A 24,012-nucleotide genomic window follows, 5' to 3' on the forward strand; every position below is an offset into this window, starting at 1 on the left:
ACCTACACCACCAGACATGGACTACTACCTACACCACCAGACATGGACTACTACCTACACCACCAGACATGGACTACTACCTACACCACCAGACATGGACTACTACCTACACCACCAGACATGGACTACTACCTACACCACCAGACATGGACTACTACCTACACCACCAGACATGGACTACTACCTACACCACCAGACATGGACTACTACCTACACCACCAGACATAGACTACTACCTACACCACCAGACATAGACTACTACCTACACCACCAGACATGGACTACTACCTACACCACCAGACATCGACTACTACCTACACCACCAGACATGGACTACTACCTACACCACCAGACATGGACTACCTACACCACCAGACACGGACTACTACCTACACCACCAGACATCGACTACTACCTACACCACCAGACATGGACTACTACCTACACCACCAGACATGGACTACTACCTACACCACCAGACATGTACTACCTACACCACCAGACACGGACTACTACCTACACCACCAGACATGGACTACTACCTACACCACCAGACATCGACTACTACCTACACCACCAGACATGGACTACCTACACCACCAGACATGGACTACTACCTACACCACCAGACATGGACTACTACCTACACCACCAGAAATGGAATTACTACCTACACCACCAGACATGGACTACTACCTACACCACCAGACATGGACTACTACCTACACCACCAGACATGGACTACTACCTACACCACCAGACACGGACTCTACCTACACCACCAGACACGGACTCTACCTACACCACCAGATATGGACTACCTACACCACCAGACATGGACTACTACCTACACCACCAGACATGGACTACTACCTACACCACCAGACACGGACTACTACCTACACCACCAGACATGGACTACTACCTACACCACCAGACATGGACTATTACCTACACCACCAGACATGGACTACTACCTACACCACCAGACATGGACTACTACCTACACAACCAGACATGGACTACTACCTACACCACCAGACATGGACTACTACCTACACCACCAGACATGGACTACTACCTACACCACCAGACACGGACTCTACCTACACCACCAGACACGGACTCTACCTACACCACCAGATATGGACTACCTACACCACCAGACATGGACTACTACCTACACCACCAGACATGGACTACTACCTACACCACCAGACACGGACTACTACCTACACCACCAGACATGGACTACTACCTACACCACCAGACATGGACTACTACCTACACCACCAGACATGGACTACTACCTACACCACCAGACATGGACTACTACCTACACAACCAGACATGGACTACTACCTACACCACCAGACACGGACTACTACCTACACCACCAGACATGGACTACTACCTACACCACCAGACATAGACTACTACCTACACCACCAGACATGGACTACTACCTACACCACCAGACATAGACTACTACCTACACCACCAGACATGGACTACTACCTACACCACCAGACATATTTATGTGACTCTGTTATTGCCTTGTGACCCTTGCTGTTGTCTCATTTACACCCATTCTCAGATGATCCTTGGTATTCTCTCCATCCATCCTCATATGCCCCTTACTGCTGTCTATTCTTCAACCATCCTCTTAAGACCCTTTCTGTTTTTTCCTCTCCACCCATACTTATATATATGAACCTTGCTGAAAATGTTGTCTCCTCTTCATCCATCCTCATATGGCCCTTGATGTTGTCTCTACTGCACTCATCCTCAATGACACTGTTGTCTATCCATCCCTCCTCATATGTCACTGTTGTCTATCCATCCCTCCTCATATGTCACTGTTGTCTATCCATCCATCCTCATATGACACTGTTTTCTATCCATCCATCCTCAATGACACTGTTGTCTCTCCGTCCATCCTCATATGACACTGTTGTCTCTCCGTCCATCCTCATATGGCACTGTTGTCTCTCCATCCATCCTCATATAACACTGTTGTCTCTCCATCCATCCTCATATGACACTGTTGTCTCTCCATCCATCCTCATATGACACTGTTGTCTCTCCATCCATCCTCATATGCCACTGCTGTCTCTCCATTCATCCTCATATGACACTGCTGTCTCTCCATCCATCCTAATATATCACTGTTGTCTCTCCACTCATCCTCATATGTCACTGTTGTCTCTCCATCCATCCTCATATGACACTGTTGTCTCTCCATCCATCCTCATATGACACTGTTGTCTCTCCATCCATCCTCAATGACACTGTTGTCTCTCCATCCATCCTAACATGTCACTGTTGTCTCTCCATCCATCCTCAATGACACTGTTGTCTCTCCATCCATCCTCATATGTCACTGTTGTCTCTCCATCCATCCTCATATGACACTGTCGTCTCTCCATCCATCCTAATATATCACTGTTGTCTCTCCATCCATCCTCATATGACACTGTTGTCTCTCCATCCATCCTCATATGACACTGTTGTCTCTCCATCCATCCTCATATGACACTGATGTCTCTCCATCCATCCTAACATGTCACTGTTGTCTCTCCATCCATCCTCAATGACACTGTTGTCTCTCCATCCATCCTCATATGTCACTGTTGTCTCTCCATCCATCCTCATATGACACTGTCGTCTCTCCATCCATCCTAATATATCACTGTTGTCTCTCCATCCATCCTCATATGCCACTGCTGTCTCTCCACTCATCCTCATATGCCACTGTTGTCTCTCCATCCATCCTCATATGACACTGTTGTCTCTCCAGCCATCCTCATATGACACTGTTGTCTCTCCATCCATCCTCATATGCCACTGCTGTCTCTCCATTCATCCTCATATGACACTGCTGTCTCTCCATCCATCCTAATATATCACTGTTGTCTCTCCACTCATCCTCATATGTCACTGTTGTCTCTCCATCCATCCTCATATGACACTGTTGTCTCTCCATCCATCCTCATATGACACTGTTGTCTCTCCATCCATCATCAATGACACTGTTGTCTCTCCATCCATCCTAACATGTCACTGTTGTCTCTCCATCCATCCTCAATGACACTGTTGTCTCTCCATCCATCCTCATATGTCACTGTTGTCTCTCCATCCATCCTCATATGACACTGTCGTCTCTCCATCCATCCTAATATATCACTGTTGTCTCTCCATCCATCCTCATATGCCACTGCTGTCTCTCCACTCATCCTCATATGCCACTGTTGTCTCTCCATCCATCCTCATATGACACTGTTGTCTCTCCATCCATCCTCATATGACACTGTTGTCTCTCCATCCATCCTCATATGCCACTGCTGTCTCTCCATTCATCCTCATATGACACTGCTGTCTCTCCATCCATCCTAATATATCACTGTTGTCTCTCCATCCATCCTCATATGCCACTGCTGTCTCTCCGTCCATCCTCATATGCCACTGTTGTCTCTCCACTCATCCTCATATGACACTGTTGTCTCTCCATCCATCCTCATATGCCACTGCTGTCTCTCCACTCATCCTCATATGCCACTGTTGTCTCTCCATACATCCTCATATGACACTGTTGTCTCTCCATCGATCCTCATATGTCACTGCTGTCTCTCCATCCATCCTCATATAACACCGTTGTCTCTCCATCCATCCTCATATGACACTGTTGTCTCTTCGTCCATCCTCATATGACACTGTTGTCTCTCCATCCATCCTCATATGACACTGTTGTCTCTCCGTCCATCCTCAATGACACTGTTGTCTCTCCGTCCATCCTCATATGACACTGTTGTCTCTCCATCCATCCTCATATGACACTGTTGTCTCTCCATCCATCCTCATATGACACTGTTGTCTCCATCCATCCTCATATGTCACTGTTGTCTCTCCATCCATCCTCATATGACACTGTTGTCTCTCCATCCATCCTAATATATCACTGTTGTCTCTCCATCCATCCTCATATGCCACTGCTGTCTCTCCACTCATCCTCATATGCCACTGTTGTCTCTCCATCCATCCTCATATGCCACTGCTGTCTCTCCACTCATCCTCATATGCCACTGTTATCTCTCCATCCATCCTCATATGACTCTGTTGTCTCTCCATCCATCCTCAATGACACTGTTGTCTATCCATCCCTCCTCATATGTCACTGTTGTCTATCCATCCCTCCTCATATGTCACTGTTGTCTATCCATCCATCCTCATATGACACTTTTTTGTATCCATCCATCCTCAATGACACTGTTGTCTCTCCGTCCATCCTCATATGACACTGTTGTCTCTCCGTCCATCCTCATATGGCACTGTTGTCTCTCCATCCATCCTCATATGACACTGTTGTCTCTCCATCCATCCTCATATGACACTGTTGTCTCTCCATCCATCCTCATATGACACTGTTGTCTCTCCTTCCATTCTCATATAACACTGTTGTCTCTCCATCCATCCTCATATGTCACTGTTGTCTCTCCATCCATCCTCATATGACACTGTTGTCTCTCCATCCATCCTAATATATCACTGTTGTCTCTCCATCCATCCTCATATGCCACTGCTGTCTCTCCACTCATCCTCATATGCCACTGTTGTCTCTCCATCCATCCTCATATGACACTGTTGTCTCTCCATCCATCCTCAATGACACTGTTGTCTCTCCATCCATCCTAATATATCACTGTTGTCTCTCCATCCATCCTCATATGCCACTGTTGTCTCTCCACTCATCCTCATATGCCACTGTTGTCTCTCCATCCATCCTCATATGACACTGTTGTCTCTCCATCCCTCCTCATATGTCACTGTTGTCTCTCCGTCCATCCTCATATGCCACTGTTGTCTCTCCACTCATCCTCATATGACACTGTTGTCTCTCCATCCATCCTCATATGCCACTGCTGTCTCTCCACTCATCCTCATATGCCACTGCTGTCTCTCCACTCATCCTCATATGACACTGTTGTCTCTCCGTCCATCCTCAATGACACTGTTGTCTCTCCGTCCATCCTCATATGACACTGTTGTCTCTCCATCCATCCTCATATGACACTGTTGTCTCTCCATCCATCCTCATATGACACTGTTGTCTCTCCATCCATCCTCATATGTCACTGTTGTCTCTCCATCCATCCTCATATGACACTGTTGTCTCCATCCATCCACATATGTCACTGTTGTCTCTCCATCCATCCTCATATGACACTGTTGTCTCTCCATCCATCCTAATATATCACTGTTGTCTCTCCATCCATCCTCATATGCCACTGCTGTCTCTCCACTCATCCTCATATGCCACTGTTGTCTCTCCATCCATCCTCATATGCCACTGCTGTCTCTCCACTCATCCTCATATGCCACTGTTGTCTCTCCATCCATCCTCATATGACTCTGTTGTCTCTCCATCCATCCTCAATGACACTGTTGTCTATCCATCCCTCCTCATATGTCACTGTTGTCTATCCATCCCTCCTCATATGTCACTGTTGTCTATTCATCCATCCTCATATGACACTGTTTTCTATCCATCCATCCTCAATGACACTGTTGTCTCTCCGTCCATCCTCATATGACACTGTTGTCTCTCCGTCCATCCTCATATGTCACTGTTGTCTCTCCATCCATCCTCATATGACACTGTTGTCTCTCCATCCATCCTCATATGACACTGTTGTCTCTCCATCCATCATCAATGACACTGTTGTCTCTCCATCCATCCTAACATGTCACTGTTGTCTCTCCATCCATCCTCAATGACACTGTTGTCTCTCCATCCATCCTCATATGTCACTGTTGTCTCTCCATCCATCCTCATATGACACTGTCGTCTCTCCATCCATCCTAATATATCACTGTTGTCTCTCCATCCATCCTCATATGCCACTGCTGTCTCTCCACTCATCCTCATATGCCACTGTTGTCTCTCCATCCATCCTCATATGACACTGTTGTCTCTCCATCCATCCTCATATGACACTGTTGTCTCTCCATCCATCCTCATATGCCACTGCTGTCTCTCCATTCATCCTCATATGACACTGCTGTCTCTCCATCCATCCTAATATATCACTGTTGTCTCTCCATCCATCCTCATATGCCACTGCTGTCTCTCCGTCCATCCTCATATGCCACTGTTGTCTCTCCACTCATCCTCATATGACACTGTTGTCTCTCCATCCATCCTCATATGCCACTGCTGTCTCTCCACTCATCCTCATATGCCACTGTTGTCTCTCCATCCATCCTCATATGACACTGTTGTCTCTCCATCGATCCTCATATGTCACTGCTGTCTCTCCATCCATCCTCATATAACACCGTTGTCTCTCCATCCATCCTCATATGACACTGTTGTCTCTTCGTCCATCCTCATATGACACTGTTGTCTCTCCATCCATCCTCATATGACACTGTTGTCTCTCCGTCCATCCTCAATGACACTGTTGTCTCTCCGTCCATCCTCATATGACACTGTTGTCTCTCCATCCATCCTCATATGACACTGTTGTCTCTCCATCCATCCTCATATGACACTGTTGTCTCCATCCATCCTCATATGTCACTGTTGTCTCTCCATCCATCCTCATATGACACTGTTGTCTCTCCATCCATCCTAATATATCACTGTTGTCTCTCCATCCATCCTCATATGCCACTGCTGTCTCTCCACTCATCCTCATATGCCACTGTTGTCTCTCCATCCATCCTCATATGCCACTGCTGTCTCTCCACTCATCCTCATATGCCACTGTTGTCTCTCCATCCATCCTCATATGACTCTGTTGTCTCTCCATCCATCCTCAATGACACTGTTGTCTATCCATCCCTCCTCATATGTCACTGTTGTCTATCCATCCCTCCTCATATGTCACTGTTGTCTATCCATCCATCCTCATATGACACTTTTTTGTATCCATCCATCCTCAATTGACACTGTTGTCTCTCCGTCCATCCTCATATGACACTGTTGTCTCTCCGTCCATCCTCATATGGCACTGTTGTCTCTCCATCCATCCTCATATGACACTGTTGTCTCTCCATCCATCCTCATATGACACTGTTGTCTCTCCATCCATCCTCATATGACACTGTTGTCTCTCCTTCCATTCTCATATAACACTGTTGTCTCTCCATCCATCCTCATATGTCACTGTTGTCTCTCCATCCATCCTCATATGACACTGTTGTCTCTCCATCCATCCTAATATATCACTGTTGTCTCTCCATCCATCCTCATATGCCACTGCTGTCTCTCCACTCATCCTCATATGCCACTGTTGTCTCTCCATCCATCCTCATATGACACTGTTGTCTCTCCATCCATCCTCAATGACACTGTTGTCTCTCCATCCATCCTAATATTTCACTGTTGTCTCTCCATCCATCCTCATATGCCACTGTTGTCTCTCCACTCATCCTCATATGCCACTGTTGTCTCTCCATCCATCCTCATATGACACTGTTGTCTCTCCATCCCTCCTCATATGTCACTGTTGTCTCTCCGTCCATCCTCATATGCCACTGTTGTCTCTCCACTCATCCTCATATGTCACTGTTGTCTCTCCATCCATCCTCATATGACACTGTTGTCTCTCCATCCATCCTAATATATCACTGTTGTCTCTCCATCCATCCTCATATGCCACTGCTGTCTCTCCACTCATCCTCATATGCCACTGTTGTCTCTCCATCCATCCTCATATGCCACTGCTGTCTCTCCACTCATCCTCATATGCCACTGTTGTCTCTCCATCCATCCTCATATGACTCTGTTGTCTCTCCATCCATCCTCAATGACACTGTTGTCTATCCATCCCTCCTCATATGTCACTGTTGTCTATCCATCCCTCCTCATATGTCACTGTTGTCTATCCATCCATCCTCATATGACACTTTTTTGTATCCATCCATCCTCAATGACACTGTTGTCTCTCCGTCCATCCTCATATGACACTGTTGTCTCTCCGTCCATCCTCATATGGCACTGTTGTCTCTCCATCCATCCTCATATGACACTGTTGTCTCTCCATCCATCCTCATATGACACTGTTGTCTCTCCATCCATCCTCATATGACACTGTTGTCTCTCCTTCCATTCTCATATAACACTGTTGTCTCTCCATCCATCCTCATATGTCACTGTTGTCTCTCCATCCATCCTCATATGACACTGTTGTCTCTCCATCCATCCTAATATATCACTGTTGTCTCTCCATCCATCCTCATATGCCACTGCTGTCTCTCCACTCATCCTCATATGCCACTGTTGTCTCTCCATCCATCCTCATATGACTCTGTTGTCTCTCCATCCATCCTCAATGACACTGTTGTCTATCCATCCCTCCTCATATGTCACTGTTGTCTATCCATCCCTCCTCATATGTCACTGTTGTCTATCCATCCATCCTCATATGACACTTTTTTGTATCCATCCATCCTCAATGACACTGTTGTCTCTCCGTCCATCCTCATATGACACTGTTGTCTCTCCGTCCATCCTCATATGGCACTGTTGTCTCTCCATCCATCCTCATATGACACTGTTGTCTCTCCATCCATCCTCATATGACACTGTTGTCTCTCCATCCATCCTCATATGACACTGTTGTCTCTCCTTCCATTCTCATATAACACTGTTGTCTCTCCATCCATCCTCATATGTCACTGTTGTCTCTCCATCCATCCTCATATGACACTGTTGTCTCTCCATCCATCCTAATATATCACTGTTGTCTCTCCATCCATCCTCATATGCCACTGCTGTCTCTCCACTCATCCTCATATGCCACTGTTGTCTCTCCATCCATCCTCATATGACACTGTTGTCTCTCCATCCATCCTCAATGACACTGTTGTCTCTCCATCCATCCTAATATTTCACTGTTGTCTCTCCATCCATCCTCATATGCCACTGTTGTCTCTCCACTCATCCTCATATGCCACTGTTGTCTCTCCATCCATCCTCATATGACACTGTTGTCTCTCCATCCCTCCTCATATGTCACTGTTGTCTCTCCGTCCATCCTCATATGCCACTGTTGTCTCTCCACTCATCCTCATATGACACTGTTGTCTCTCCATCCATCCTCATATGCCACTGCTGTCTCTCCACTCATCCTCATATGCCACTGCTGTCTCTCCACTCATCCTCATATGACACTGTTGTCTCTCCGTCCATCCTCAATGACACTGTTGTCTCTCTGTCCATCCTCATATGACACTGTTGTCTCTCCATCCATCCTCATATGACACTGTTGTCTCTCCATCCATCCTCATATGACACTGTTGTCTCTCCATCCATCCTCATATGTCACTGTTGTCTCTCCATCCATCCTCATATGACACTGTTGTCTCCATCCATCCTCATATGTCACTGTTGTCTCTCTATCCATCCTCATATGACACTGTTGTCTCTCCATCCATCCTAATATATCACTGTTGTCTCTCCATCCATCCTCATATGCCACTGCTGTCTCTCCACTCATCCTCATATGCCACTGTTGTCTCTCCATCCATCCTCATATGCCACTGCTGTCTCTCCACTCATCCTCATATGCCACTGTTGTCTCTCCATCCATCCTCATATGACTCTGTTGTCTCTCCATCCATCCTCATATGACACTGTTGTCTCTCCGTCCATCCTAATATATCACTGTTGTCTCTCCATCCATCCTCATATGCCACTGCTGTCTCTCCACTCATCCTCATATGCCACTGTTGTCTCTCCATCCATCCTCATATGCCACTGCTGTCTCTCCACTCATCCTCATATGCCACTGTTGTCTCTCCATCCATCCTCATATGACTCTGTTGTCTCTCCATCCATCCTCAATGACACTGTTGTCTATCCATCCCTCCTCATATGTCACTGTTGTCTATACATCCCTCCTCATATGTCACTGTTGTCTATCCATCCATCCTCATATGACACTGTTTTCTATCCATCCATCCTCAATGACACTGTTGTCTCTCCGTCCATCCTCATATGACACTGTTGTCTCTCCGTCCATCCTCATATGGCACTGTTGTCTCTCTATCCATCCTCATATGACACTGTTGTCTCTCCATCCATCCTCATATGACACTGTTGTCTCTCCATCCATCCTCATATGACACTGTTGTCTCTCCTTCCATTCTCATATAACACTGTTGTCTCTCCATCCATCCTCATATGTCACTGTTGTCTCTCCATCCATCCTCATATGACACTGTTGTCTCTCCATCCATCCTAATATATCACTGTTGTCTCTCCATCCATCCTCATATGCCACTGCTGTCTCTCCACTCATCCTCATATGCCACTGTTGTCTCTCCATCCATCCTCATATGACACTGTTGTCTCTCCATCCATCCTCAATGACACTGTTGTCTCTCCATCCATCCTAATATATCACTGTTGTCTCTCCATCCATCCTCATATGCCACTGTTGTCTCTCCACTCATCCTCATATGCCACTGTTGTCTCTCCATCCATCCTCATATGACACTGTTGTCTCTCCATCCCTCCTCATATGTCACTGTTGTCTCTCCATCCATCCTCATATGACATTGTTGTCTCTCCGTCCATCCTCATATGCCGCTGTTGTCTCTCCACTCATCCTCATATGACACTGTTGTCTCTCCATCCATCCTCATATGCCACTGCTGTCTCTCCACTCATCCACATATGCCACTGTTGTCTCTCCATCCATCCTCATATGACACTGTTGTCTCTCCATCCATCCTCATATGTCACTGTTGTCTCTCCATCCATCCTCATATGACACCGTTGTCTCTCCATCCATCCTCATATGACACTGTTGTCTCTCCGTCCATCCTCATATGACACTGTTGTCTCTCCGTCCATCCTCATATGACACTGTTGTCTCTCCGTCCATCCTCAATGACACTGTTGTCTCTCCGTCCATCCTCATATGACACTGTTGTCTCTCCATCCATCCTCATATGACACTGTTATCTATCCGTCCATCCTCAATGACACTGTTGTCTCTCCGTCCATCCTCATATGACACTGTTGTCTCTCCATCCATCCTCATATGACACTGTTGTCTCTCCATCCATCCTCATATGACATTGTTGTCTCCCCATCCATCCTCATATGACACTGTTGTCTCTCCACTAATCCTCATATGTCACTGTTGTCTCTCCATCCATCCTCATATGTCACTGTTGTCTCTCCATCCATCCTCATATGACACTGCTGTCTCTCCACTCATCCTCATATAACACCGTTGTCTCTCCATCCATCCTCATATGACACTGTTGTCTCTCCATCCATCCTCATATGTCACTGTTGTCTCTCCATCCATCCTCATATGTCACTGTTGTCTCTCCATCCATCCTCATATGTCACTGTTGTCTCTCCATCCATCCTCATATGACACTGATGTCTCTCCATCCATCCTCATATGACACTGGTGTCTCTCCATCCATCCTCATATGTCACTGTTGTCTCCCCATCCATCCTCATATGACACTGGTGTCTCTCCATCCATCCTCATATGACACTGGTGTCTCTCCATCCATCCTCATATGACACTGTTGTCTCCCCATCCATCCTCATATGACACTGGTGTCTCTCCATCCATCCTCATACGACACTGTTGTCTCTCCGTCCATCCTCATATGCCACTGTTGTCTCTCCATCCATCCTCATATGTCACTGTTGTCTCTCCATCCATCCTCAATGACACTGTTGTCTCTCCACTCATCCTCATATGACACTGTTGTCTCTCCATCCATCCTCATATGACACTGTTGTCTCCCCATCCATCCTCATACGACACTGTTGTCTCTCCGTCCATCCTCATATGCCACTGTTGTCTCTCCATCCATCCTTATACGACACTGTTGTCTCCCCATCCATCCTCATACGACACTGTTGTCTCTCCGTCCATCCTCATATGCCACTGTTGTCTCTCCATCCATCCTCATATGTCACTGTTGTCTCTCCATCCATCCTCAATGACACTGTTGTCTCTCCACTCATCCTCATATGACACTGTTGTCTCTCCATCCATCCTCATATGACACTGTTGTCTCCCCATCCATCCTCATACGACACTGTTGTCTCTCCGTCCATCCTCATATGCCACTGTTGTCTCTCCATCCATCCTCATATGTCACTGTTGTGTCTACATCCATCCTCATATGTCACTGTTGTGTCTCCATCCATCCTCATATGACACTGTTGTCTCTCCACTCATCCTCATATGCCACTGTTGTCTCTCCATCCATCCTCATATGACTCTGTTGTCTCTCCATCCATCCTCAATGACACTGTTGTCTATCCATCCCTCCTCATATGTCACTGTTGTCTATCCATCCCTCCTCATATGTCACTGTTGTCTCCCCATCCATCCTCACATGACACTGTTGTCTCTCCACTCATCCTCATATGTCACTGTTGTCTCTCCATCCATCCTCATATGTCACTGTTGTCTCTCCATCCATCCTCATATGACACTGCTGTCTCTCCACTCATCCTCATATAACACCGTTGTCTCTCCATCCATCCTCATATGACACTGTTGTCTCTCCATCCATCCTCATATGTCACTGTTGTCTCTCCATCCATCCTCATATGTCACTGTTGTCTCTCCATCCATCCTCATATGTCACTGTTGTCTCTCCATCCATCCTCATATGACACTGGTGTCTCTCCATCCATCCTCATATGACACTGGTGTCTCTCCATCCATCCTCATATGTCACTGTTGTCTCCCCATCCATCCTCATATGACACTGGTGTCTCTCCATCCATCCTCATATGACACTGGTGTCTCTCCATCCATCCTCATATGACACTGTTGTCTCCCCATCCATCCTCATATGACACTGGTGTCTCTCCATCCATCCTCATATGACACTGGTGTCTCTCCATCCATCCTCATATGTCACTTGTTATTGTCTCCTCTCCATCCATCCTAATATGACCCTCGTATTGACTCCTCTCCACCTATCCTAATATTATCCTTGCTGTTGTCTCCTCACCAAACGTCCTAATATGTCCGTTGTTGTTGCAAGGAGTTTTACCATGTAAACAACAGGCGTCGAGGATATACATGGGAGACATAGGCTAGTTTTTGTATCAGTCCCTATGAACACTGTATGATATGTTAACCGATATTAATATTTCGATTTTCAAAGGCTGGTTCATAAACTAATTATTTTCGCATTTCCGCCAGATGATGTTAACTGCAGAAGGGAAAATACTACTATGATGTTAATTGAAGTTACATGGTGGTTATCTGACCACGATTATGTTATCTTGTTTGGTGATGCTACTCCTGCTTAGCGCTCAGCATATTTGGAGTGGAACGACCGGTTCGCCCGTTGTCAGTATAATGTGACCGGGTGGGGTGTGTTGCTGGGTGTCTTCGGCAGTATGCTTCAGTGAGGTAGCACTATCAATAGGCAAAAGTTCCGGCCTATCACAAGGAGACTTCACACGAACATACCGCAGCCTCCCAAAACAAACATACGCACTCAACACACGTATGCATGTCGCACGCACGGGAGGCCGTCCTTAAATGACCTTAGCTGTTAATAGGACGTTAAACAAATTAAACCAAACCAAACCAAACCAAACCCGATTTTCGTTTTCGGAACGTGATATCATGTGGTTAAAATTGACGATATCATCACTAGACGGATGATGCTATCACTATACGTCCGTGTAAAGCGTTTCTTCCTAAAATTCTGCCCTCGTTGGATCGATTATGTGATACAAGATTGTTGAATTAAGGATTGGTTCCCACGTCGATATTGTCTTGTTGTTTTTGGCCTGTGACTATATTGTGTTACGTGGTATATGCCGAATGAGGCGGTTGGTGCATTGTGATGTAAGAACTTGTGTATACCTTTGTTGTAGAAAGCGACCAATGCTTATGATGTAGCGAACGAATACTGCTGGGCCAATATCTCCTTTGACGCAGGCGATTGATTTATTATCAACAAACTGTCCATAATTCTCAAAGGATCTTCTCTCTTGTCAGCGGTATCTATCTCCGTTCACGATCAATTAGTCTAATCATTTACCTTTGTACACAGATTTATTGCACCAACGCCACTTCCTTTAGTGTGGAATTAAACAAGTGCTTCAAAATAGCAATATATGCATGGGCGTTATCTTTCTACGGGTCATCCATTATAAAACCTGGCTACACGTGAACAAAAACTGATACTAACATTGTCATCACTGCGCTTGGTGTCTTTGAGCGACACGGTAATGGATTCGTTCATTCCTGCCAAAAGCATAAAGCAGTTTCCTCCGTTCTATTACATCATAACACATAAACTCATTGATCTGAATTGCATTCAATGTTCCGCTTTTGATTTCAAAATGATTACGAGTGTGTGATTTATAAATAGATTGACAAAGAATGATATACATGTACATAATATTATGAACCATAATTCTGTTCTTTACGATTTCGATTCCACCGCTTGCCAAGCACCGTCCCCTATATATTTCTGTATCCGAGTCTATGTGTTTCTATGCAGGCAGTTTAGCTTGTCCTTTCTTTTCAATAATAATAATTGAAGCAGAATGTTCCACCGTAATGAAGTATCCTATTTGTCTTTGCTTATTTTCATCGGACTATTTTAGTAGTTTGCCATTTGGTTTGTAAAACCTCGTAATAGCAAAATGTTAATGAGAAACGTGACTTTTTAATATTTGGAAATTGAAATAAAATTAGACGTTTTACTGTCAGAAATCGAAACGCTTTAGGAGTAACAGATCTACAGCGCGCCACGTACCTGATCTATAACAATACATTTCGGTTGAAATTAAAGTTAAAAGAATATTAGATTAACTGTTGATCTCGGAAGAAATTAGATGTAATATGCTCGATCTAAATTCTCATGTCTGTGTGAATATTCAGTTTGATTTCAAATTCATAACCACAGAAACGTGTAACACAACCACACACGCATGTAACACAACCACACAACCGTGTAACACAACCACACAAACGTGTAACACAACCACACAAACATGTAACACAACCACACAAACGTGTAACACAACCACACAACCGTGTAACACAACCACACAAACGTGTAACGGAACCACACAAACGTGTAACACAACCACACAAACGTGTAACAGAACAAAACAAACGTATCACACAACCACACAAACGTACAACAAAACCACATAATCGTGTCACACAGCCACACAAACGTGTAACAAAATCACACAAACGTGTAACACAACCATATAAACGTGTAACACAACCACACAACCGTGTAACACAACCACACAAACATGTGATATAGTCACAGAAACGTACAACACAACCACACAAACATGTAACACAATCACACAAACGTGTAACACAATCACAGAAACATGTGATATAGTCACAGAAACGTTCAACACAACCACACAAACGTGTAACACAACCAAACAAACGTGTAATACAACAACACAAACGAGTAACACAACCACACAAACGTGTAACACAGTCACACAAACGTGTAATAAAACCATACACACATGCAACACAACCACACAAACGTACAACACAACCATACAAACATGCGACACAGTCACACAAACGTGAAACACAACCACACACACATGTAACACAACACCACAAAACGTGTCACACAGTCAGCTAAACGTTTAACACAACCACACAAACGTGTTACACAATTATACAAACGTGTAACACAACCACACAAACGTGTAACACAACAACACTAACGTGTAACACAGACACACAAACGTGCAACACAACCACACACACGTGTAACAAAACCACACAACCCCACAAACGTGTAACACAACAACACCAACGTGTAACAGATCTAGAACCACACACACGTGTAACACAACCACACAACCACACAAAGGTGTAACACAACCACACAAATGTGTAACACAACCACACAAACGTGCAACACAACAACAAAAACGTTTAACACAACCATACAAACGTACAATACAACCACACAAACGTGTAACACAACCACACAAACGTGTAACATAACCACAAAAACGTGTCACACAACCACACAAACGTGTAACACAACCACACAAACGTGTAACACAGACACACAAACGTGCAACACAACCACACAAACGTGTAACACAATCACACAACCACACAAACTTGCAACACAACAACACAAACGTGTAACACAACAACACAAACGTGTAACACAACCACACACACGTGTAACACAACCACACAAACATGTAACACAACCACACAAACGTGTAACAATCACACAAACGTGTAACACAACCACACAAACGTGTCACACAACCACACAAACGTGTAACACAACCACACAAACGTACAACAAAACCACACAAACGTGTAACACAACCACACAAACGTGTAACACAACCACACAAACGTGTAACACAACCACACAAACGTACAACAAAACCACACAAACGTGTAACACAATCACACAAACGTGTCACAGAACCACACAAACGTGTCACACAACCACACAAATGTGTAACACAACCACACAAACGTACAACAAAACCACACAAATGTGTAACACAACCACACAGACGTGTCACACAACCACACAAACATGTAACACAACCACACAAACGTGTCACAGAACCACACAAACGTGTCACACAACCACACAAATGTGTAACACAACCACACAAACGTGTAACACAACCACACAAACGTGTAACACAGACACAAAAACGTGTAACACAGACACACAAACGTGTAACACAACCACACAAACGTACAACAAAACCACACAAACGTGTAACACAACCACACAAACGTGTCACACAACCACACAAACGTGTAACACAACCACACAAACGTGTAACACAACCACACAAACGTGTCACACAACCACACAAACGTGTAACACAACCACACAAACGTGTCACAGAACCACACAAACGTGTCACACAACCACACAAATGTAACGTGTAACACAACCACACACGCATGTAACACAACCACACAACCGTGTAACACAACCACACAAACGTGTAACACAACCACACAAACGTGAAACACAACCACACAAACGTGTAACACAACCACACAAACGTGTAACAGAACAAAACAAACGTATCACACAACCACACAAACGTACAACAAAACCACATAATCGTGTCACACAGCCACACAAACGTGTAACAAAATCACACAAACGTGTAACACAACCATATAAACGTGTAACACAACCACACAACCGTGTAACACAACCACACAAACATGTGATATAGTCACAGAAACGTACAACACAACCACACAAACATGTAACACAATCACACAAACGTGTAACACAATCACAGAAACATGTGATATAGTCACAGAAACGTTCAACACAACCACACAAACGTGTAACACAACCACACAAACGTGTAACACAGACACAAAAACGTGTAACACAACCACACAAATGTGTAACACAATCACACAAACTTGTAACACAACCACACAAACGTGTAACACAACCACACAAACGTGTAACACAACCACACAACCGTGTAACACAGACACAAAAACGTGTAACACAACCACACAAACGTGTAACACAACCACACAAACGTGTAACACAACCACACAAACGTGTAACACAACCACACAAACGTGTAACACAACCACACAACCGTGTAACACAGACACACAAACGTGTCACACAACCACACAACCGTGTAACACAACCAAGCTTACGCGTGTCCTGGTAAACAGGGAGACACAAACATGCATCTTATACGAGATGTTTCTGCTGAAAATGTGCATGAACGCTTTCGGTCATAATAATTCTCGGTGGTTTGGTGACTGTGTCTTGGTGCCTTCGGTCACATTAATACTCGGTGGTTTGGTGACTGTGTCTTGGTGCCTTCGGTCACATTAATAATCGGTGGTTTGGTGACCTTGTCTTGGTGCCTTCGGTCACATTAATACTCGGCGGTTTGGTGACTGTGTTTTAGTTTTCAGACATTATACACATGTACTTACAGCAACGTCTTTTGAAAATGAAAGTACGTCTCGCTCTATTGTTCGTATTCTGTGTTGTTTTAGTACATATGCTAACAGGTCCTTCCTTCACTCCAATACTGATAGCGCTGTCATCACGAGCTAATCGATAGATGAGCCATGCCAACTAGATTCCTGCTGTTTACTTTATCTAAAGGTAAAAATGATGACATGTCAGCATGGCTTCATTAAAACAGTTTATCACTGATACAAAAAGCTCACCATTCCTTTTCATTATAAAATGTTGATTGGCTAATGGGTTATATAACTGCCATTAGCGGACAACGAGCAATGATGTGCGTCCTACACGCGAACCTATCAAACAACCATATCACGTACAACACGTGAATCAAACTATGGTTAATATAGAGTATGATACATCACTTTATTGATAAAAACATGATTTTACGAACGATCTCCGCGTGACACTCTAGTTACAGCACACTTCATTGCAATACTATTTTACAGATTGCAGATGAAACAGAGCATACACTCAGTCTGCAATTAACCATCTAAAGGAAGCCAAGTTGTAATTAACTTCAACTGATTGTAAGGTTGTAAGGAAGGTCAGGGAGGGCACGGATTATCTTTACTGTTGTTTGGACTGAGTAATCTTTATCGTTATTTTGCAATGGAATGGTACATTTATAGCCCGATAGTGTGTGTTCTTTGATGTTTTGAAGACAGTTAACTTATCTATCAAACCTTTACGTAAAATATGCTAGAACAGCCGTAAAAAATACCTGTACATATAGCATCAGCATCAACAGTAATCGAAACTTTTATTGTGAATGCCAAGCCGTAAAACACTATGTATGTAGAAAGCCCACATCCAGGCCTATACCTTTATCACGCCGATGCCGGAGCCATATGGATTGGAGGGAGAGTCACAGCATTATCAGCACTCAGGCTCCGATCAGCTTTTAAAGCAAGACACATGTTGTGTCGGCTTTTCCTCCCATCATCACATCGGCTTACGCTAGAAGCAGCGTGCGTATCCAGAATCGGAAGTACCGTGGCAGCATTGGGATGTCGGTGGCAGCGGTGGGGCGATCTCCCCGACACTGTCCACCTCTGGACCAGGCGAGTACACGGATAGGTCTTTGTGATTCATGTCGTCCAATACTCCACCTATAAATGGAAACTACGCTAGTAGTATTGTCGGTGTCGAATCAACCAATCAGATCGCTCGTCCCAAGAATGAACGCCATGCGCTAATTAACAAATGGTATCTTTGAGCTTCCGTCTGCGGGAAGATGAAAGTAGAATATAGTAAGTGTCAGTAAGTCCACATGCAAGGTTGTCTGCTGCTCTCCGAACAACACAAGCCATTTCCGGATATAGGTCGGACGACCAGTGTGTACTGTTCGGATGTAACACGTGGACACGTTCTACAGGTGGGCCATGCATTGGGAGTAAAAAGTGACCACTAACTTTATAAGTTTCTGTATATACTTCAGTGACATGTGGGCTTGGCTCGTCTTCTCCCTGGGGGTGGTGATCACGTGTGTCCCGGGGGTCAGCCCTTATGAATCCGTGGAACACGAGGATAGTTCCGTATGTTTAGGATGTCGTCTTTTTAACATCTATGAGAAGGATCGAAGTCACAACAGACGAGCGGTAAGTACCCGGTGACGATATAACACCAACTGCTTTTAATATCTATACTGTTATTATATGTCTTAATTCATACGTTACACATACAGTAATATTAATAACTGGATGTATCTGTTAGATGTGTGATAGCTGTGTGGCTGTAAGATGTATATCAGTAGTGCGATATTGGATGGTATTAGTTTACATTAGTTACCGTACCAACATCCAAGAATTTTACGTATACGTGCTTATTTATAATTTATACAAACACTTCGACTTTGAAATAAATAGATCTCACTGTGAAATCTTATTCATGTTAAAAGCTTTTAACCTATCTACATTGAACTGCGGCCGACCTATGTACAAAAAAACAATATATTGCCCAATTCCCTGGTCGTTTTGGATGAGACTGTAGGTAAAATCAATCGTCAACAATCGATAGAAAGAGTCGTCTCGCATGTTACTGGCCATTCGCCTTTGATTTACACCATAAATTGTTAAACTCGCTGGTTTCTGAACCACTCCTGTACGTGTCGAGACCAACACCTTGTTGGGAGATATGAAGGAGTCCCCATGGGAAGACCTTGTACAGAGCGAATTCTAACCTCGTGGGCGGACATATTACTAACACTCAAGACACTTCCGATCGAAATTAAGTTCAGCAAGCGTGATCATTAGACAGAGGCGTGTCCTAGAACGGACGATTTGCTGTCCTTTTATTAAATCAATGTCGTCACTCCGTAGTGAATTCCACATCTCAAAGAAACTTTGACATCATCACACTGGATTGACTTTCCAGCACGTGTATCAAATATGACAACATGGGATATCTCGTGTGTGTGAAAAGACGAAAATTATCTTAATTCTGTAATATAGAATACTTCCATATCGTAGGCCATAGCTAGGTAATACAAAGATATGTATTGATGATCGATGTAATTTGGTTTGACAGGTGAACTATTGTCGGGTTTTAAAGTCGTGTTGACGTTTCCATCGGCTCACCGTCAACAAAACAGTCATCCTGTTGTTAATCTTTATATAACTTCAATGTATTTAGTTGATCTAACAAAAAATGACAACAAAGCTTAAATCCACAATTTTTCAATAAATCCTTTATAGCGTTTATCTTTCCTATCAACACAAATGGAAATGCTAGTAGTTGAAAGGTTCTTTTACATTCTTGTGTTACCTAAACCTGAAACGATTTGTGATGCGAACTGTGACCATTAAGGTGAGATTTATAGTTGTCAGGCTCTACCCATTTATAGTTAAATGAACTGACGTTTTGACCTTTAACCCTATGGAATGCACCATTCTCGTTATAGTACAATTAGGTATAGATCTAATTGTCGTTATCCATCACCACTATGTAAATATTTTGTTTTGCAATATCGACATTCCGTGTGACACCGTTACTACTTAGGTGGTGTCATTTAGGCGACCCCACTCCGACATAGGATCAATGGCCATTCGACCATATCCCAATTCTCGTATGCCGTCGGACGGCTAACCATCGGACGGCTAACCATCGGAAGGCTAACCATCGGAAGGCTAACCATCGGATATCTGTTTAAATGTTGTTATGGTAGAGGTGGTGATTACATGTAAAAAACAAGATATTTAAGATATTATTAAAAAACAAACAGACTAATTTTCTGTATCATTAAAACATGAATTGAACTGAAATTGCAATACATTGTATTTGGGATGGATTATTAAAATGTTCTACCTATTAAATCCGAAGGTAATAGTCGCATTTACAGAATGAATGAAGATACACCGATCCTCGCATGTTCAATCATTTAACAAAGTTGTTATATGTTGTTGTTTTGTTGTTTTTTTTGCTTTTTTTAAAGAACGTTTTCTTCACCTGTAACGTTTTAGAAATTCAAAAAGCAAATGTATACACGCGGTATTACGTACTAACGGTCTTTTGCGGCCTCAGTTTTACAGTTTAAAGCTACTGTATGTAGTAGTCCTTAACTGTATTGTCTGCCAGCCGCAATGAATCCAAACAAGATAACTACAATCTTGTCACCTCCCATTTTACCCTCTGCGGTTGTGCCGTTTTGGCTGTTACGTTAAACTATCTTGAGACAACTGAACCTTTTATCAGTGATAAATAACAATCTAATATCCCGCGTGCTTCTTTTAATTATGAAGATTCGAGTGTTGTATACGGCTTCGTTGGTGAGTGACGTCAGCAGCAGAGAATGCTTTACTTACTTGTGATTTGATGTTGCATCTTGAACTATGTACACAGACATAAACGTCTAATAAATGATAAGTATGAACAGTCGAACCGATAATAAGGTGAGGAACCAAAATCTGTTTACGACGTCAAGGAGCTGTAGAAGTGATAGAAGCGTGGGCTAAGCTAACGACTCTCGTAAAACTCACGTGACAGCACGTTGTGTTGCAGGTGATGTCAATATTAGAATACTCCTGTAAACAAGACAGAGGTTGGGGATAGTTCCTTTAGTATTAGCTTACTCTTGTTGTAAACAGTGGTGTCAATGCTGGGTGTCGTAGTTTACCTTTTAACAAAGTCATATAAACACGCAGGAAATGAAATTTGGCTAGCTGTCGACAACACGGCTGATGTCACTGTAAAGACATTGGGTTCACAATCCACCAGCATGGATGATGTCACTGTAAAGACATTAGATTCACACTCCGCCAACACAGGTGATGTCAATGTAAAGACATTAGGTTCACACTCCGCCAACACGGGTCATGTCAATGTAAAGACATTAGATTCACACTCCGCCAACACAGGTGATGTCAATGTAAAGACATTAGGTTCACACTCCGCCAACACGGGTCATGTCAATGTAAAGACATTAGGTTCACACTCCGCCAACACGGGTCATGTCAATGTAGAGACATTAGATTCACACTCCGCCAACACAGGTGATGTCAATGTAAAGACATTAGGTTCACACTCCGCCAACACGGGTCATGTCAATGTAAAGACATTAGGTTCACACTCCGCCAACACGGGTCATGTCAATGTAAAGACATTAGGTTCACACTCCGCCAACACGGGTCATGTCAATGTAAAGACATTAGGTTCACACTCCGCCAACACGGGTCATGTCAATGTAGAGACATTAGATTCACACTCCGCCAACACAGGTGATGTCAATGTAAAGACATTAGGTTCACACTCCGCCAACACGGGTCATGTCAATGTAAAGACATTAGGTTCACACTCCGCCAACACGGGTCATGTCAATGTAAAGACATTAGGTTCACACTCCGCCGACACGGGTCATGTCAATGTAAAGACATAAGATTCACACTCCGCCAACACAGGTGATGTCAATGTAAAGACATTAGGTTCACACTCCGCCAACACAGGTGATGTCAATGTAAAGACATTAGATTCACACTCCGCCAACACAGGTGATGTCAATGTAAAGACATTAGGTTCACACTCCGCCAACACGGGTCATGTCAATGTAAAGACATTAGGTTCACACTCCGCCAACACGGGTCATGTCAATGTAAAGACATTAGGTTCACACTCCGCCAACACAGGTGATGTCAATGTAAAGACATTAGGTGTACACTCCGCCAACACGGGTCATATCAATGTAAAGACATTAGGTTGACACTCCGCCAACACGGGTCATATCAATGTAAAGACATTAGATTCACACTCCGGTAACAAGGGTCATGTCAATGTAAAGACATTAGATCCACACTCCGCCAACACGGGTCATGTCAATGTAGAGACATTAGGTTGACACTCCGCCAACACAGGTGATGTCAATGTAAAGACATTAGTTTCACAATCCGCCAACACGTGTCATGTCAATGTAAAGACATTAGGTTGACACTCCGCCAACACGGGTCATGTCAATGCAAAGACATTAGGTTCACACTCCGCTAACAAGGGTCATGTCAATGTAAAGACATTAGATTCACACTCCGCCAACACGGGTCATGTCAATGTAAAGACATTAGGTTCACACTCCGCTAACAAGGGTCATGTCAATGTAGAGACATTAGGTTGACACTCCGCCAACACGGGTCATGTCAATGTAAAGACATTAGATTCACACTCCGCCAACACGGGTCATGTCAATGTAAAGACATTAGGTTCACAATCCGCCAACACGGGTCATGTCAATGTAAAGACATTAGGTTCACACTCCGCTAACACGGGTCATGTCAATGTAAAGACATTAGGTTCACACTCCGCCGACACGGGTCATGTCAATGTAAAGACATTAGGTTCACACTCCGCTAACAAGGGTCATGTCAGTGTAAAGACATTAGGTTCCCACTCTTGATAATACGGTTGAATCAGTGTTCAGACTTGGATCAAATTTCATACTGGTGTTGACAATTACGGCGATTTACGCTTTATCAAACTGCTGATTACTTCCAAAAAGCAAAAATC

At 43.9% G+C, this 24,012-nt stretch overlaps 1 protein-coding gene across 1 annotated transcript in view; it reads left to right on the top strand.

Moving 5' to 3' along the window:
* The first annotated feature begins 18,982 nt into the window (after positions 1-18,982).
* The window catches only part of LOC117315087 (WNT1-inducible-signaling pathway protein 2-like), a 109,869-nt gene continuing 104,839 nt past the window's right edge, over positions 18,983-24,012 (top strand). Inside the window, exon 1 of the mRNA XM_033869235.1 lies at positions 18,983-19,625. Coding sequence (XP_033725126.1) covers positions 19,470-19,625 — 156 coding nt within the window. The 5' untranslated portion in view covers positions 18,983-19,469. The remainder of the gene's footprint in view (positions 19,626-24,012) is intronic.

The sequence above is a fragment of the Pecten maximus genome, chromosome 2, assembly GCF_902652985.1.
Source record: "Pecten maximus chromosome 2, xPecMax1.1, whole genome shotgun sequence".
NCBI lineage: Eukaryota > Metazoa > Mollusca > Bivalvia > Pectinida > Pectinidae > Pecten > Pecten maximus.